The sequence below is a fragment of the Microcebus murinus genome, chromosome 2 (genome assembly GCF_040939455.1).
Source record: "Microcebus murinus isolate Inina chromosome 2, M.murinus_Inina_mat1.0, whole genome shotgun sequence".
NCBI classification, from domain to species: domain Eukaryota; kingdom Metazoa; phylum Chordata; class Mammalia; order Primates; family Cheirogaleidae; genus Microcebus; species Microcebus murinus.
In genome coordinates this window covers 122,218,078-122,236,593 of record NC_134105.1, presented here as the reverse complement: position 1 = coordinate 122,236,593, position 18,516 = coordinate 122,218,078, and the positions used below count along the sequence as shown (strand labels likewise).

The window sequence follows — 18,516 nt, the reverse complement described above, 5'->3', positions numbered from 1 at the left end:
GGCTGGGACTACAAAAGACTCCCCCCGTGGCAAATCAGTGCATGTTTCTTAGCACCGGAGGCTTTATCCCCATTGCACATAAAGGTATCACAATTAATGTAGCACTCTCATATCAATATCCAAGTTTTTGGTTAAAAGAAAGTTTGGGTTCATCCTGGAAGATCCCTACAAAAGTTCTGGGTGAGGAAAGGTATCTTACCTCTGAACTCATTTCTGCTGCTTTCACCTTCCCTATCCCCTACCCTGCTACTGCTTCCCTGTCCTCTAACCTGTCCCCTACACTGTCCCCTACCCTGCTACTGCTTCCCTGTCCTCTAACCTGTCCCCTACACTATCCCCTACCCTGCTGCTGCTACCTTGTCCCCTACCCTGCTGCTGCTTCCCTGTCCCCTACCCTGTCCCCTACCCTGTCCCCTACCCTGCTGCTGTTTCTCCCAAATAGCTGCTACACCCACGTCACCTCGCCCCAGCTGCTCCGTTCCCATCTGCTGGGACCCATGCCATTCGCAGGCCTTACCCAGACAGCCTACACCCCCAAACTGTCCACTGTCACTTACCTTTTCCTTCTCTTGTTTATAAGCAAACTCCCTTTGCTTCTTATAAGCAGTTCTACCATTGCAAGCAGTTGGACCCCTAAAAACACATTTCTTACCTTTATGAAAGACCCAAGATCTTTTCAGGGTACTGAAAATTCATTATGTTGGAAGTGATAGGTGAGGCTAAAGGCACAACCCGGAAAGGACAACCACAGGTGCACAATATTTGGTTCTTCTCCTCCTATGCCAGGCATTGCTCCTCATGCTTATTACCCCCATTTTATATTCGAGGCACCTGAGGCCCACAGGGCTCACTTGCTCAAGATCCCACCTGGCCCTGCCTGTGTGGAGCTGTGAGTCTGATCCACCCTGCGAAGCCATCCCTCCGGTCTAGAGTCGCTCGCTCTGGATGCATCTGAAGATCCTTTATGTTTAAGCCGCCAAGAGCTAGGTTCGGGCTCCCTCCCACACGCCCCAGGTTGCCCACTGGGGCACGTTGCTTATGATCGGATCAGATCCTCTGAGTGTTCCATGGTAGTGCAGAGTCCTCTAGAACAGTTAGGAAGTGGCTGGCCCAAAGCACTCAGAAATGTCTAACGTCTGTCTCAGAGTGACAGGCTCTCCTCTGTAACCTGGCCAAGGGCCCGTGTACCTACCTCATCTCCCTGCAGTAGCTGCATCTGTGGGCCACAGGGGACTTTCTCAAACTTCCTCTCCTTTGGTTTCTGGTACACCCCTGAAACCTGCTCCTCCTCCCTCTTGTCTGGAAGCCTCCTGTCAGTCAGAGTTGTAGAGACCCCACAAGCAACACCCTAAACCCAGCAGGCTCCCCGATCGCTCTCCCTTTTCCTGCGTTCTCCGCCGCAGCACCTCCGTCCTCCCCGTCAGTCAGACAGAGCTCCTCTTTTCCCACCTGCTTACTCTCGTGAGCAAAGTTCCTCAGCACTTAGAGCTATAAAGGGGGAAAAGCAATATAATGATGCCAAGTCCTGTCTTAAGCAATAATTATTATTCAGCCACAGACACCAGAACTGATTTGGAGTGGGAGAGCCAGACTCAACCCCTTAAAGTACACATTTCCCATGTATTTTTTTTGTTAACTAGTTATTAAGTAACATTTTAAAATACTGTTTTGATCAATGTTAGATGAGTTATTATTTCAAATGATAACTCAACTGAGAAGGAATTTTTAACACTTTACAACTTATATCACCATCATTCTGTTTGTGATATTCACTACAGTTTTATAAGATGTTACCATAAGGGGAGAACAGGTAAAGGTTATCTCTTTGTATTATTTCATACAACTACATGTAAAAGTACAATTATCTCAAAATAAAAGTCTAGCTTAACAAAACATTATCACAAAACAGTTGTTTTATTCAAAATGTTTATAGCTGAGAAATGGGTGACTCACTAAAGACTGAAAAATAGTATTTGTACATGTGTATGTTACATTAGTGTGGAGTTCTATAGGAAAAGTGGAGTGGAAACACAAATTCAAAGAGAAAAATGGAACAATCAAAAACTTCTCAATGTTAAAAAAGGTACATGACCATTAATTTTTTGAAAGAATGATAGTGAATTGTGCTGCTATAAACATTCGAGTGCAGGTGTCTTTTTCATAAAGTGACTTTTGATCTTTTGGGTAGATGCCCAGTAGTGGAATTGCTGGATCAAATGGTAGATCTACTTGTATCACTTTAAGGTATCTCCACATTGCTTTCTGCAGAGGCTGAACGAGTTTGCAGTCCCACCAGCAGTGTAGGAGTGTTCCTCTCTCTCCACATCCACGCCAGCATTTACTATTTGGGGACGTTTTGATAAAGGCCGTTCTCACTGGAGTAAGTAATATAACATTTATCGGGTGTTGGGCAGGTCGGGGGGAGGAGGGATGGGTATAGACAAACACAATGAGTGAGATGTGCAAAGTTTGGGGGATGGTCACACTTGAGGGAGGAGGGGGCGCAGGGGCAATATACTTAACCTTAACAGTTGTACCCCCTAATATGCTAAAATAAAAAAATAAAAAATAAAATAAAAAAAGGAAGGTCAAAGGATCAAGTCAACACACATTTGATGGAATAAAGAGAGCTTTTCATTTAAAAAAAAAGAATGATAGTGATTATCAAATCAGTATGGCACAAAAAACTTAGAAAAATAAATTTAAGATTTATTTTAAAATGTCAAGTTGAAAATAAAATAATATGCCAGGAATTACCATCCATGCTACTATTAAACTTATAATTAAATTTTTAGCTGTTACTCAAAGAATGTGTGAAGGGGTACGAAGTGTTTTAAAAATCTTTTGTGCAGTTCAAGAGGAAAAAATGAGTTTGAAGAGCACTGCCATGGCCACGCCAAGCACATCATTTCTTTTCTTTTCTTTTTAAAAACATTTATTAAGAATGAAAACCAAGCTGCAGAAGCACCTCCCATTCCCAAATGTGCGCAGGTCTTCAGCAGCCTGGACCCTGCCGTCTGCCAGTCTGTCACTCCAGAAGCCTCCACTGTCCGCCACGCAAACTCCTGCTTATGCTTCAGTTCTCATCTCAAGCCCAGCCCACTGAGGACTCCCCCCTGATGCGCCAGCACGAGTGGGCGTCCTCCCTCCCGGTGCCTGCCTCCCCTCGTGGGCGCGTGGGCGCGTGGCGCTGGAGTCGCCCTGCACGCCTGTCTCCCAGGCCTGCTGCGCCCCGCGCGGGCAGGCGCTTCTCCTTGCTCTATCCGAGGCATTGCCACAACGGCTTGTCTCTGAATGAACGAGTGGATGATTGTGAGTATGGTTCCCATGGTTTCTAAAAGGGCTGGTTTACCACTGATTTAAGTGTTCTGTTTTTGAAGATGTATTTTCAGTTCAGGTGCTGTTTACTGCGGCTAAAAATGTTCAAACCCCTGAACATTAGAGCTCAAGGGGATCTCACTCATTCGTCCACTTATACAAAGCTCTTTCCCGCACTAACACAACATTGAAAGTACAAAATCATACTAAAAGAGAGAAATCGTGTTGATGGCAAAGCAAGATGACAAATTACCTTGGTCTTTCCACATAGAGACTTTAGAGTAGTGTCTTTACCTGCTATGCCACTCAACTGACCCTCAGAGTGTAGGGCCCTTACATGTTGACACAAGCAGATAATCCTATCTTGAGTCTTAAAAAGGCTCTATTTTGAAAATTCTACATGTCTTCCCCTAGCATGTTATGTCAGCTGTCTGTACTATTCTACACCTGATTTAGGTCAATATGGTTCATCTGTTCAACCACAGTTATGATTGAACAGGGAGAAATAAATAAGAACACAAGCAATTTCGTATTGAGTCAGATTTGTGCACTGTTCAGTCTAGTCTTCTGCTTCTGAAAAGCACATTAAGAACCATGTTACAGGGGAATATGGTTATTGCTCAAAGGTTTAAGAATAAAATATAAATATCCCTGCTTCTTTTGCAATTTATTATAAGTCCATGATACACAAGATAGTTTAAACATTTCTTTTGAAGCCATTTAAATTTAATACCTTCACTCATTTATTCATCTGTCCCTTCATTCAGTGGGCACTCACAGAGCACGTGCTATATGCAAAGAACTCTGCTTGTGCATGGAGGTCACAGACCTTAGCCAGCTTTCACCAGTCTTTACACGCACTTGTATATATGTGCATGCATGCTTCCATTCAGTGTTATCGCATGTATACATTTGTGTAAGGTCACTATTAAGATCTCCCACCTGCTATCCTCTATGTCACATGCATAGAGGATGTGCATGCATAGAAGACATATCCTTCATCCCCACCTCCAGGAATCCCCTCCCCATTCTTAAACCCCCAAAACTGTTAATTTGTTCTCTACCTCTAGAATTTTGTCATTTTGAGAATACTACATAAATGGAATCATACAGCATGTAACTTTTGGGACTGGTTATTTTTTACTCAGTATAATGCCCTTGGGATCTAAGTTGCTGCATGTATTAATACTTTGTTCATTTTTATTACTGAAAAGTGTTTTCATTGTGAGGATGTACTACAGTTTTGTCATTTCCAGTCTGGGGCTATTACATATAAAGCTCCTATGAAGATTCATGTATAGGATTCTGAGTGGACATATATTTTCATTTCTCTGAGATCAACAACCAGGAGTCCAATTGCTGGATCGTATAGTAAGTGCAAGTTTAGTTTTATAAGACATTACCAAAGCATTCTCCAGAGTGGCCGTGCCTGGTCACTTTCCCACCAGCAATGTATGCTTTTTCTGCATCCTCAGCAGCATTTAGTATTGCCACTATTTTTTTTTTATTTTAGCTTTTCTTATAGATATGTAATTATACCTCACTGTGGTTTTAATTTGCATTTCTTTAGTGGTTAATTATATTGAATATTTTTTCATGTGCTTATTTTCCATCTATATATCTTCTTTGGTAAAATGTCTGTTTATGTCTTTGCCCATTTCTAACTGAAACATTTGTTTTACTATTGAGGTTTTTTTTTTTTACTTCAAAGTATCAGGGGGTAAAAATGTTTTTGGTTACATGGATTGCTTTTGTAATGCTTGAGTCACAGTTAGAAGAATCCTTGCCACCCAGATAGTGTTCATTATACCCGTTAGGTAGGTTTTTGCCCATTCCCTGCCTGGTGATTGATTTCTATCAAGTTTTACTTCCCTCTGTGCACATGTGTGCTCATCAGTTAGTTCCAATTTAATAGTGAGTACATGTTGTGTTTGTTTCTCCATTCTTCAGATACTTCACTTAGGATAATGGTCTCCAGTTCTACCCAAATCGTTCAAAGGCATTAAGTCATCTTTCTTCATGGCTGAGTTTGGAGATTGGTTTATATAGTCTAGATACAAGTCATTTGCCAGATACATGTTTTGCAAATATTTTCTTTCAATTTATCCTGTTTGGGGTTTATAAAACATCTTGAAATTGTGGTTTGATGTCATTTGTCAGTTTGCAAGATTCTTAGATACTATCTCTTTGAATATTGTAGAACTTTAATTTACAAAACAAATTTTTCATCAAGTCTCAAATGTTTGCTAGCTCTTTTCTATATTTTTCCATCACTTTTTCTCTTTCTGAGCTTCAATCTATAAATTTTCTACTATTGTTTAGTTCTTTAATTCTTTCTTCTGCTCATAAACCATCTATTAATTTCTTAATTTTTTAAATTTATTTATTTATTTTATTTTGGCATATTATGGGGGTACAGATTTTAAGGTTTCAATAAATGCCCATTTCCCCCCCTGCCCCCACAAGTCTGAGTCTCCAGCATGACCATCCCCCAGATGGTGCACATCTCACTCATTATATATGTTTATACCCGCCCCCCTCCCCCCTGCCCAATACCCTATTACTGCAGTACCTATGTGACCACTTAGGCTTTTCAGTTAATACCAATTTGCTGGTGAGTATATGTGATGCTTGTTTTTCCATTCTTGGAAAACTTCACTTAATAGTATGGGTTCAAGCTCTAACCAGGAAAATATGAGATGTGCTATATCACCATTGTTTCTTAGAGCTGAATAGTACTCCCTGGTATACATATACCACATTTTATTAATCCATTCTTGGATTGATGGGCACTTGAGCTGTTTCCACAGCCTTGCAATTATGAATTATGCTGCTATAAACATTCGAGTGCAGGTGTCTTTTTTGTAGAGTGTCATTGGATCTTTTGGGTAGATGCCCAGCAATGGGATTGCTGGATCAAATGGTAGATTCACTTGTATTGCTTTAAGGTATCTCCATATTGCTTTCCACAGAGGTTGAACTAATTTGAAGTCCCACCAGCAGTGTAGGAGTATAGAATTTTTTTTTATTTCCATCTTGATTTCTTCATTTATGAAGTAATCATTTAGTAGGAGGTTGTTTAATTTCCACGTTTTTGTGTAGAAATGTGAGTTTCTGTTAGGGTTGATTTCTACTTTTATTCCACTGAGATCTGAGAAGGTACATGGTATGATTTCTATTTTTTTAAATTTCTTGAGATTTACTTTGTGTCCTAGGATATGGTCAATCTTAGAGAATGTCCTGTGAGCTGATGAGAAGAACGTATATTCAGTGGATTTGGGGTAGAATGTCCTGTAGATGTCAGTCAGACCCAGTTGTTCCAGGGTTTTGTTTAAGTCCATTATTTCTTTATTAGTTTTCTGTTTGGAGGATCTGTCTTGTGCCGTCAGTAGGGTGTTGAAATCTCCAGTGATTATGGAGTTGCTATTAATCCTTTTGCTTAGATCCAGTAAGGTTTGCTTTATGAAACTGGGTGCACCTAAGTTAGGTGCATATATATTTAAAATTGTTATCTCTTCTTGTTGAAGTGTGCCCTTCACCATTATATAATGACCCTCTTTGTCTTTTACTACTTTTGTTGGTTTAAAAACTAAATCGTCTGAAATTAAAACTGCCACGCCAGCCTGCTTTTGGCTTCCACTTGCCTGGAATACTGATCTCCACCCTTTTACTTTTAGTCTATATGCATCCTTGCAGGTTAGATGTGTTTCCTGAAGACAGCATAGACTTGGCCTGTATTTTCTTATCCATTCAGCCAGCCTATGTCTCTTGAGTGGAGAGTTTAAGCCATTCACATCTATTGAGAGAACTGATAGGTAAGGTAGATTACTGTTCATTCTGTTGTGTTGGATGTTGTTGCTTTGATTTCTCTCTTGAGCCATTGTATTATCTGGCCTTTAATCTTTTGGTGTTGGTTGTTTTTATATTCGTCAGTTTTTATTATGTTGTTCCGTGCGTAGCACTGTTTTGAGTACTTATTGTAGGGCTGGTCTTGTCTTGGTGAATTCTCTGAGACTTTGCTTGTCTGAGAATGTCTTTATTTCTCCTTCATATATGAAGCTTAGTTTTTCAGGGAAGAAGATTCTAGGCTGGGCATTGTTTTGTTTCAAAAGAGTGAGAATGGGGCCCCATTCTCTCCTTGCTTGTAAAGTCTCATTAGAGAAGTCTGGTGTTATTCAAATTGGCTTTCCCTTGTACGTCACTTGCTTCTTTCATCTTACAGCTCTTAGAAGGGGCTCTTTAGTTGATATTTTGGTCAGTCTGATGACTGCATGTCGTGACGTCTTCCTGTTTGCATTGAATCTCCCAGGGGTCCTCTGAGCTTCTTGAACTTGTATATCGACATTTTGAGCAAGGCCTGGGAAATTTTCCTCTATTATATCTTCAAATAGCTTGTCCAAGCCTTGAGTGTTGTCTTCTTCCCCTTCTGGTAACCCTATGACCCTCACATTAGGTTTCTTCACATAATCCCACATCTCTTGTAGGCTTTGCTCTTTTCTCTTATTTCTGTGCTCTATCTTGTGATGGTTTTATTTAGTTGGAGGGTGTTATCTTCAAGCTCTGAGATTCTTTCTTCTGTTTGATCTACCCTGTTCTTGAGACTTTCCACTGTATTTTGTAGTTCCCTGAATTGATTCTTCATTTCCAGGAGTTCAGTTAAACTTTTCTTCATTGTGTCCATTTCTTTTTCCAGATCCTGGTGGCTTTTTGTAGTTTCTTTGTGTTGGTTATTGAGTTGTGGTTGCAGCTCGGTGAGTGTTCTTATGATCCACATACGGAATTCCTCTTCTATCATTTTGGTTGCCTGATTTGGGTTGGTGTCTGTTTCTAGGGGGCTGGTGCTCCTCTTTGGGGATGTGTTTTCCGTTTGGTTCTTCATATTTCCTGAGTTCCTTTGCTGATTTCTTCCCATGTCGATCAGTTGTTGTTTCTTTCCTTTAGGTTTTTGTTTGGATATTCACATGCCTTGTTTAGTTTCTGAGCCGTTAGGTGGTGTCTGTGGGTGAGATTCGACCACTCCCTGTATAATGAGTCAGTGGGTGCCATGATAAGGCTGTGCAGGATGCCGTCCCTGTCAGTCAGTGGCGTTTGCTTGGAGGAACAGGCTGTGCTGTTGTTTTTGTGTCCTGTTATCAGCTCTTGTTCTGGGCAGAGCTGGGTTGGGTAAGCCTGCCCTCAGGCACCACCAATGCCATTAGCAGGGGTCAAAGTTCTGTTCTCTGCTTCCAGAAAAAGCTGTGAGGGCGGGGCTGGAATGGTCCCGCTCAGCCAGAAAGTCTGCTTGTGGGGGTGGGGCTGTCTGAGACCCGCAGTCTGGAGCAGGCCTCGCTTCTTTCCACCCTCCCCAACTCCACAGCTATTCCTGGGCCTCTGCCAGCAGGCCAGACCACACATCACCAGGCCTCCCCGGATTGTGATGCCTGCGCGGAGGTTCCCTGCGCAGGAACGCCACCTGGGCTGGGCGCACGGCCTCCCTTTGGGGGGAGGGTTGCCCTCTAGGACGCTGATCTGCCCCTGGAGGCACACACACCTCCGCAGGCTGTTCACAAATATCCCTTCTGTGCCCCGGGCAATGCTAGACCTCGCTCGGTGCATGGGATCTGGTCTACAGGTCTGACCTCTGGGTCCCGGAGTTCAAACTGTATCCCCACCAGGGAGAGGAGTTCTGGTCCCAATTCACCCACAGGGAGCCTAAGCTGTGTCTGTGTCTCTCAGCCTCTGAGTCAGCACCGTTCTCCTTGGAACACCGTGCCAGTAGCACCTGGGAGGGCTGGCGGGTAGGGAGCTTACAGTCTGAGTTCCCCTTAGTCAGCTGTAGGGTCCCAAAAGGGAAGGTCCCGTTCCCTGGAGTTGCCTCCAGCTGGTGGCTGTATTGTCTTTCTGGGCAGCCACAGGTAGGGTCGGCGGAGGGGAGAAGGAGGCAATATGGCGCCTGCCACTGGGCTCGGGTCTGTGCACACGGAGGTGCACAGGGATTTGGGAGTCTGGTGCCGTGTCTGCTACAGGCTCACCACTAGCTGGCAGCGGCTGTCTCTGGGCTGGTGTCCGCAGGTGTCTCCACCCGCTGGGGAGCCCACCAGCAGTCCCAAATGCAGGGGAGGGGAAAGGTGATTTATCCACCTACCCTTCCCGCTGGTCTCCAGTGGTCTCAGCTTCCAGTTCTGCTCCGAAGCCTCCTCCCGTGGACTCTCCCGGTGTCTCAGGTACCCCTCCTTCCAGCCCTCGTCTGCTATATGCTCGCCTTCTTGCTTCTTTTTTCTAATTTCTGCTAGAATCTGTCTTTTCTGCAGAGACACTCTTTCTGGCAGTGTTTCTTGTCCGCCATCTTGATCCTCCTTTCTTAATTTTTGTTACTTGTATTTTTGTTCTAAAATTTCCATTTTATTCACTACTATAGATTCCAGTTCTGTGAAGAAACTATGCATCTTTTTGTTTATTTTTATGTATTGACAAGGTCTCAACTCCAAATGTTTTCTCTACTTTTATGAGACTCCTAAAATCACTGTTTGGTTTTTTAATCTCTCAGAAGTTATGATCTACTTGTTTTCTTGGCCACTGGTCCTAAGAATGCATAGTTTAATAATTAGCAAGCATCTTAAAAGAAAATCATGAGCAGAGAATCAGGCTCATATTTTGTGATCTCCATTTCTCTTGGATCTTGGTCCCCAAGTCTTAGATGCCTTGAAAGGCCTGAACTCCAATTTTTGTCTTCACAGCAGTGAGACTAAAACAAGCTGTAGGTTGCTGTTCTCTGCTCTGCCTCTATTTCATTCACTGAGAGTTTGTAAATTTCTCTGAAGAGAAAAAAAAACTATATACCTATTAGGCTCCCTTCAATGTGTCTTTCTTTCTTTTTAGGATGGGACCCTTCAAGTCCTTGTTGCCACTGTCTTATGCCTTCAAATAAGTTATTTTTAAAAGTATTTTATCCAGTTTTTTGTATTTAAGTGAAACTTGCTGAAGCTCAACTCCAATAAAGCTACAAAACATTCAGTGATATGCCCCTGCCCAACAATTCTTATCAAGAGGTCAAAATTTGTCTCCAACATGGCCAGGAAGACCACTTTTTACAGCTTCTTAACTAAGTAGCTTCAGTCCCCAGTGATAGACCTAGGGCTCATGGAATCCATTGCTGGCGAAACCTTGCTGTCTGGACCCCCTCACACACACACACACACACACACACACACACACACCAAAAAATCTACCCTTAGTGGTTCCAACATGCACCAATTTGAAGGTATTTTCTTACAGTGTTACGTGCCCTCTTTGCTACTGTTGCTTCTGATGAAGGTAATTCAAGACACCCATGCTCACTATTCAATATGACCTCCTAGTCAACCCATTGCTATCAGGAAGGCTAGCATGACTCACATTAACTTTCACTGGGAAAGTACAGTAGTATGTCCAGTTTATCTGCCTATATTGGAAATGCATGAATTAAAACTAGCCTTCCCTGTCAGTCCTTTCAAAAATCCTTTGGAACTTTTCCTGAAACTATCAGCCATATGCAGCCTATGATCTACAAGTCCTTTTTTTTTTTTTTTTTTTTTTTTTTTCTGACAGGCTCAACAAAATGCCTCCTTCTGCCCAGCAGTTCCACTTTTTCCAGTTATCCACTTACAATAATTACAGATGACTTGAATGCCTTCTTTGGTTCATACTGGATCCCTGGAAAAATTAGGTCTTTATTTCGGGAACCTGGAAATAAGTCATCAACACATGCAATGCTCTTGTCTTGGTAGCCTCAGGCTACCAAGCCTAGCATCACACCACTAGCATCACAACTTTCTGATTTACTTATGTGCTAAGAACTAGAAATACAAAGTTTATTAATAAAAGGACTACTGGGCCCTAAAACTGTATCAGATACTATAGAGCCAATAAAACCGAGCTATGTATCCTAGCAAATTAAATTATTCAATTTAGATCCTTACATGTTTAATTATATATAATTAGATCTTAACTTGATTCACTCCATGGATTTTTGTTTTCTGGCTCCTTCATGAACAATGATAATATTTTCTTATCTATTGCTTACCTACAGCTCATCTTCCTCCTTCTCCAGTCCACAACACTAGCTATCCTTTGGACCCTTGCTCATATTTTCTTTGATCATCAATCCACTATGTTCTAGCATTCATTTCACAATGACCCTGTCATGCCTAGGGTTTAACATACACAACATTTTGTGATCTTGCTTCAATTTATTCCTCTCATACTCCATATTTGATTACTAAGATGATTAACTTTGCATAACTTTGTTTAAGTCATTTATAAAATGATCTAGTCTCTATCATCATTGTCTTTCCAACATGAAATATTCTTCTAAATTATGGTAATTCATTTTTAAAATAAATTTTGGTAGAATCCTATCTAAGACTTTTTGAGAATGCATACAAACTTTGTTCAGTAATTACTCTTCAGCCACATGTTTATTAAACTGATTTAATGACCCTCACTGATTGGTCAGTAATATTCCCTTTACAATAATAAGACATTATAAAAGGGATTATCTTTCTTAACTACTCAGTAGTTGCATGCAGTGTCAAAGTGTCCTCCCTTTTCCTAGGTAAGCAGGTAAGCCCCATCTGCCTGAACTACCCAGGATCTCCTCAGGAGCCCAATCTATGCAAGGAGCCCACCAGTTTTCTGGTACAGTGATTCTTGTAAACCAGGTTTCACAGTCTAGCCACCTTCTTGGTAGTTTCCCCTTGGGGCTCTCGCAAGACTTAAAATGAATCTTATTCTATGTTAGCAATTTTTCTACACCTAGGTCATAGATTCAGTCTAGAATGTCCTGGGTATCTGTCACAGTTTGCTCTAATGCCTTTTACTTGTCTACATTGAAAAGTTTTGGTAGACTCTCCTAAAAGCCATTCTCAGCCCAAAGCAGTTAATTCATCGAGTAAATTTTTTTTCTTTCTTTCTTTTTTCTCCAAACTCACTTTCACAAACTTTCTCCAGACCTCCTTGTTTTTTCTACCATATTTGTCATGCATTTCTCTTACCCAGGTGACTGATGGCTTCCTTGTCCCAAGGCCAGGTGGCTGCACCTGCAAGGTCTTCCCGCACAGAGCTGGCAAAGTAGACGTTGAGGAAGTGAGTGCTGTTGAGCTGCAGGGCCTCCTTCAGCTCCTTCACGCTCATGTATGCCCTGGGGAGCACGCAAGGAAAGGAAACGTCACGCCAAAGAGCTGGAACTTGGAGAACAGCAGAGTCAGACCTAATCAGACTCTGATGACACTTTCAGCCAGCACTGCCTTTTGGAGGGACAGAGATGCAGAGGTTGGGCTGTCCTGAAGACCAGGAAAAAAGGCAACAGTGTACATACAAGATAAATAGTATCTGGAAGTATAGTATTTTTAAAACACTATAATATTTGTATGAATACTCAGTATTAGACATCATACTCAATTTCCCACTCCATACCCTGATTATTTCTTCAAGATAAATCCAATGTTACTGCTAAATTTTTGCCTTGACAATTATCCCCAGGCCACGGTGAAGAAGACCTTCCAACTCTCAGTCTCTGTTTTTTTTCTTCACATTGTGTCATCTTTCTTATGAGAGCAAGTCCCCTGGAATTTCTATTTCAACATATGCTTACTTCAAGCATTATTTTTTAAAAGAAAAGGAGAAATAGCAGCTAGCAAACATAGAGTAAAAGAGGAAAAAATGAGATGAGGCACAGGTAGGGAAGGACACCCTAAAGCTCTGCAAAGAATGGTGATTGTATATACTCTCTTGCTGAGCCCTTAGTCCATGGAAACTCTACCCCTATTGCTACACCTCAGGACACTCACCAAATGTCTTTATTGGTGGCCATCAAAGCACCACGCAATATTATGTTTGCACTGAAGCACAGGGCATATGTTTTTGGGTCTACTAAAAACACATGCCCTGTGGCCTATAAAAAAGAAAACAAGCATTTGGTCTCTTTATAAACTCATATACAGTCAAAGACCTTTAGCTTCCTGGCATCAGTGAAACTTAAGACTTTACCATGAGCAAATAGAGCCTTAATATTCTCACTGAAGAGTTATTTTAAGAAGGAACAACTCAACCAGAACTCAGGGGTCCCTTAGACTGGATGCTGCCCACACTGGCCATGCCCTGCATTCCAGAGAGGCGTGTCCCTGTCCCAGCTGCAGCTGAGCAGACAGCCCTCTCAACACAGGCTGGGAATCTCCCTTGCAGATTCTGCGTCATTGTTGCTGGTCACCTCTCAGCTCAGACGCTCTCACGTCAGGACCGCGTGACCCTCTGCTCTCACATGCTCTTCTACTGATGCCACCTGTCTCACCACATGCAGGATGTGCTGACAAAAAGCACCTGAGTACTAGGGATCCCAATCATTGCTTTGTATTCTTTGGAACAGGACCACAAAAAGGGAATTAAAGAAGCAAAAACTATCTTACTTTAGAATCAAAGATCCTTGGGAGAAAGGGGCTTTTAAAGTGCTATTTTTACTGATTTATAATATCTTGGAAAATTGGTTCTCAGTTACAAGAAATCATCTGAACTCCATGAAGTGATGGCATATGTGATCAGAGGGATATTCCTTCTGCTGCTTTCCTGAAGACACATTGTTTTTTGAGCTGTTGCCTGGTTTTTCCTAGACATTAGTCATATCCCCTTTCCCTTTCTCCTTTATTAGAAATAACCGTAATTTTCTTTATTGACAAATTGATGGTTTGGGGGCGATGATGACATCAAGTAACTCCTGAAGAGGGAGATGTTTCAATAAGTCAGAAGAAACAGAGAGGAAGACGAAGGGGAAAGAAGAAAAGTAAGGCAAAGGGAAGAGAGAGGATTATAGACTGAGCCTACCTGCCCTCAGCTCCAGGTACGAAGCAAGAAAGGTCTCACCTTGCCCTTTCTCTGTTCCTGTTCCAGGGTTCCAGTTAAAATTGGGAGTTGGTAACTTGACAATTTTCTCTCCTCTCCTGCCGCACTTTCCCAATCCCCTGTTCCTGGAGTGGTTTCCTTGTGCTATCTGTGTGTGACTGGCCTCTCTGCCTGCCTTTTACCAACCTTGGCCACCATCCTTCTGTCCTCCCTCAACCCAGCAGTCCCACTAAGTTCCCTTGAGCACCCGCCAAGAGGCCTCCTCCTCCACTACCAACCTCATTAGCTGGTTCACTCATCTCCCTTTTCTTCCTTGCCCAGTCCTTTCTCTAGCCATAAATTATCCTTCCAGAAGAGATAATTTATGTCATGCAAACCGGGTGTGGTTGCTTGGACTCCTGCACTCCACAGAGCTACAGATAGAAGTCAGCAAGTATAAGGGAAAGAATACATTGTAAAATGCTGGAGAGAGTCATTAATTGAACTGATAAAGGGAAAACTTGTTATGCTGGAAACAAAGACTGTTGTCCAGATCACTCCCTAAGCCAAAGAGGGTAAAAGCATAGAGGTGTTTGTTTTTCATGCAGAATGCTCTGCCTGTTATACTACATGTGCACCCTTTCAGAAGTTAATCAGAGCTAATAAAGATAAATGTCTTACCTTCTCTACTAATATGACAAGAGCCTGGCTCAGACTTAGCATAGGGAAAGATGAATAAAGATGGTAAGCTCTGAACCATCTTCTTTAAGAAATGTTGTATTAAGAGACAGAGTTGTCATCCAAATGAATGTAATATTTAATAGAAGGTAGAATGCCATACATAAAGGCAGTAAAGCACATAATAAGATCACGCACATGATCAGAACCATAGATTAAAAGGAGATGAACTGCATTATTATTCTGCTTACTTTCTGCCAAAATCTGCCTTTGCTTATTTGTACTCTCCACACTCTAGATAGAGATACTTACATACATGTCTTCCTGATGGATTCAGACAGACAAAAGTAAAGTTGTATCTTGATTTCTATAAAAATTGTTTCAGAAACAGGCACTCCTCAAGGTTGACATATCAAGCCGTTCTGCTGCATTGCTCAAGCCCATTATTTCCAACATGCCCTCTGGAAGAATCTACACCTGCTTTTCCATCTCATGACTGTGACCTACTGGTCTGGGAATAGCCATTGCCTGGTTTCCAGTCCACTGTGACTCGTCATCCTCCGACTTGGTGCATTCGTGCTGGCTTCGGCCATGCCCCCTGACTGCCAAGCCCCAGCCAGACCCAAACTCCAACTATTGCTTAGTTCCTTAGGAAGTAAAATAAGATGGTATAAAGAATGACTGTGCTCTAGTTTATTAGGCAGTTAAATAACTCCATTATAGACTGGTAATAATAATTCAAGAAGGAACCTAGAAAAAAAAAAAGAAAACGACCCTGAGCTGTCTGAGGGTAGTTGAACAAGTATCAAAGTTTGGCATCAGGCTGGATGTGCACTCTGAGACTGGGAGCCACAGCCCCACTTCCCACAGAGTGAGGCAGCTCCAGGAGGGAGAAAACAGAGACCCCCCATGCACCCTCAGCCAGTTCTCTTCACTGAAACAATTTATGCCAACACTAGAATATTTGGTTTGTTTAAGCCTGAACTTTTCTGCCATTACTGAAAAACATGGCTCTCTACCCAAAATATACGGAAGGGGTCCCCTGCCATCCCATCACCTACCCCATCTGCCACTGTACTTCCTCTTCCTGGGAATGTCACCTTGCACCTGCCCCCAGCCCTTTCCCTGTACCCACACTTTGGGGGTGGAGGCCCCGGGAGCCCCCACTAGAATCCCCCCAGCCACCCGACACAATTTCAAAACTCAGCCTTCTCTCCTGTCCTCACCTGAGGAAATTTTAACACTTAGGTGACATTTCCACTGAAGACACAGTCTTATTCCTGACATCTTTACCTCTGAGGACCTTTGCTTGGTCCCACTTTGGCCATCCATTCTCATTATCACCCTTGCTCAGACTGGATTTTTAATTTCTGATCTCATGCAGATCTTCAGTTTCACCCATCTGTACTTTCACTTGTTTATAGTCATCTCCTCTCCAGGGATCATTCTAAATCTTCAATATTCTTCTATCCCCTCACCACAATGTCTTACTCCCTTGACTCCTAGTAGATGATCATGCCCCCTTTTTGATGATAAAGTTGACGCCATTCATCATGAACCCTATCTCTCTTTGTCTCTTTCTCTCTCTCACTTAAACTTATTTACCTTCTTACCTTTTTTTATTCTTTCCCCTTGTCCCACAGGATGAGGCTTTCTGAGCAAATCATAGCTAACACCCTTAATTTTTCCTTCTTTGTTTCCAACTCAAACTTCTTAAAAGAATAATTTCCCCATCTCCCATTCACTTTTTTTCCATGTACCTCCTAATACCATTATAACCTGGCTTTCATCTGCACCAATTTATTGAAATTGCTTTTATTAAAGTTGTCACTGACCTCTTGATTTTCCCTGCTCACAAAATAAAAAGAAAAAAATTCAGTCATTCTGCTATTGGAAACTTTTTTGCATTTATATATTATGAGTTACTTTTTCCTTCTTAAAACTCTATATTTTCTTTGCTTTCATTACAATACTCTTTCCTGGTTTTCCTCCTGCTTTTGAGACCACTGATTCTCACTCTCTTTGTAGATTCCTCTTTCCTCATCTAATTCTTAAAAGTTATTCTTCAGGGTCCTGTTTGTGGCCCATTCTTTTCTTACTCTCCATGTTCACCACTGGGAATTCTTCTATCCTTAAACTTCGAAGTATCATCACTATTTAGATAGCTCCCAAATATATAAATGTATCTAGTCCTACCTCTTCTCCAAAATTAGATTCTTGTTTCTCTCTAGCTATTCAACACCTCTACCTGGTTTTCCATAGGCATCTTGAAGTCAACATGTCAATGTGGTGGGTGGTTCTACCTGAGCTCAAAAGAAATCAGACATAGTGAATTTCAATGCATCTGAAATAGTGGGCCAACTGGTGAATCTATGGACATCTTTTTCCATGAGAAGATTTGCAGAAGGGCTGAGTTTTGGTTAAATACAGAGGACATGTGTACCTGTGTCCATAGAAAGGTGAAAGAAAAAAATCAAGGACAAGGGAAATAACACATTGGTATTTTGTCCCCTATCTAATTTTACAAATTGGATTTTGAGCTTCTTAGGAAGAAACTAAAAGAAATTTTCATTAAAAAAAAATTGTGGATTGTCAAAAATGGCGGATTAGGGATGACCTCCTGGCTCTCTGCTCTTGGAGTGGAAGGTGAAGAAGGTGGCCCGAATCACTCGAGTGGGTAGTTCTCCCACAGGATCAGCTTCACAGAATTGCAGGGAAGCTTCGAGGGGCAGCAGTGCCGGGAAAAGGAAGAAAGTGACTCAGTGGATTTGCTGTGAAGTTCCAAGAATCCGAGTAGTACAGCGGGGATTGGAGTGCAAGCTGGCTGCACTCAGCGGCCAGTCAAATGGCTGTGTGATCCATCCCACAGGGGGACGACTTCTCCTTCACCGACCTCCACACCCACACAAGCAGGGAAGTGCCTGTAGACAGCGTGAAGAGGTAACATGGACAGGCAGGCAGGTTGGAGAGGAGGCAGGAGCGGAAAGTAATTTGAAATCTCCAGGGCACTATGTAAGGTCGCCTTTGTTGGAAGATCTATAAACACCAGAGGCTTATGCCTCGCTTGTGAAGGGACAGAAAAGTGAGACAGATTGTTCATTTGACTGAGTTGCCTGGTGGACTCAGGTGGTGGCCCAAGCACTGCGAGGGAGGGAGCGGAAGAAGGGGCTGAGAGCCATCCTCCGGGACCCTCCCCAGGGGTCTCCAGAAGCCCACACGCCATCACTGGGGACAGGGACGCACGGAAAATCTTCACCCCTTGGTGGAACTTGTCCGCAGACCCCAGCCACTTGAGCTCTGTCAGTGAAGGGACAGAAGGGGGGCCAAGAGCTATCCTCTGGGTCCCTCCCCAGGGGTCTCCAACAGCCCAAGCCCTGTCGCCGGGGATGTGTGGAAAGTTTTCACCCCTCAGCAAAACTTGTCCATGGACCCCAGCCACTTGACCTCTGCCGGTGAAGGGACAGAAGGGGGGGTGAGAGCTATCCTCTACGGACTCTCTCCAAGGGTCCTCAGTGGCCCAAGACCCACCACCAGAGTGCAGAAAGTTTTCACCTCTCAGTGGAACTTGTCCACGGACCCAGCTGCTTGAGCTCTACTGGGGAAGGGGCAGAAGAGGAGTCTAGTGCCATCCTCCATGGATCCTCCCCAGGGGTCTGCAGTGGCTAAAGTTCCACTGGTGACACATGGAAA

General features: G+C 42.7%; 1 protein-coding gene across 2 annotated transcripts in view; it reads right to left on the bottom strand.

The window, feature by feature from the left end:
* The window catches only part of PAPPA2 (pappalysin 2), a 311,166-nt gene that overhangs the window by 171,079 nt on the left and 121,571 nt on the right, over positions 1-18,516 (bottom strand). For both annotated transcript variants that reach the window (XM_012765039.2, XM_012765040.2), the window contains exon 3: positions 12,330-12,475. In XM_012765039.2, the coding sequence (XP_012620493.2) occupies positions 12,330-12,475 (146 nt within the window). The remainder of the gene's footprint in view (positions 1-12,329; positions 12,476-18,516) is intronic.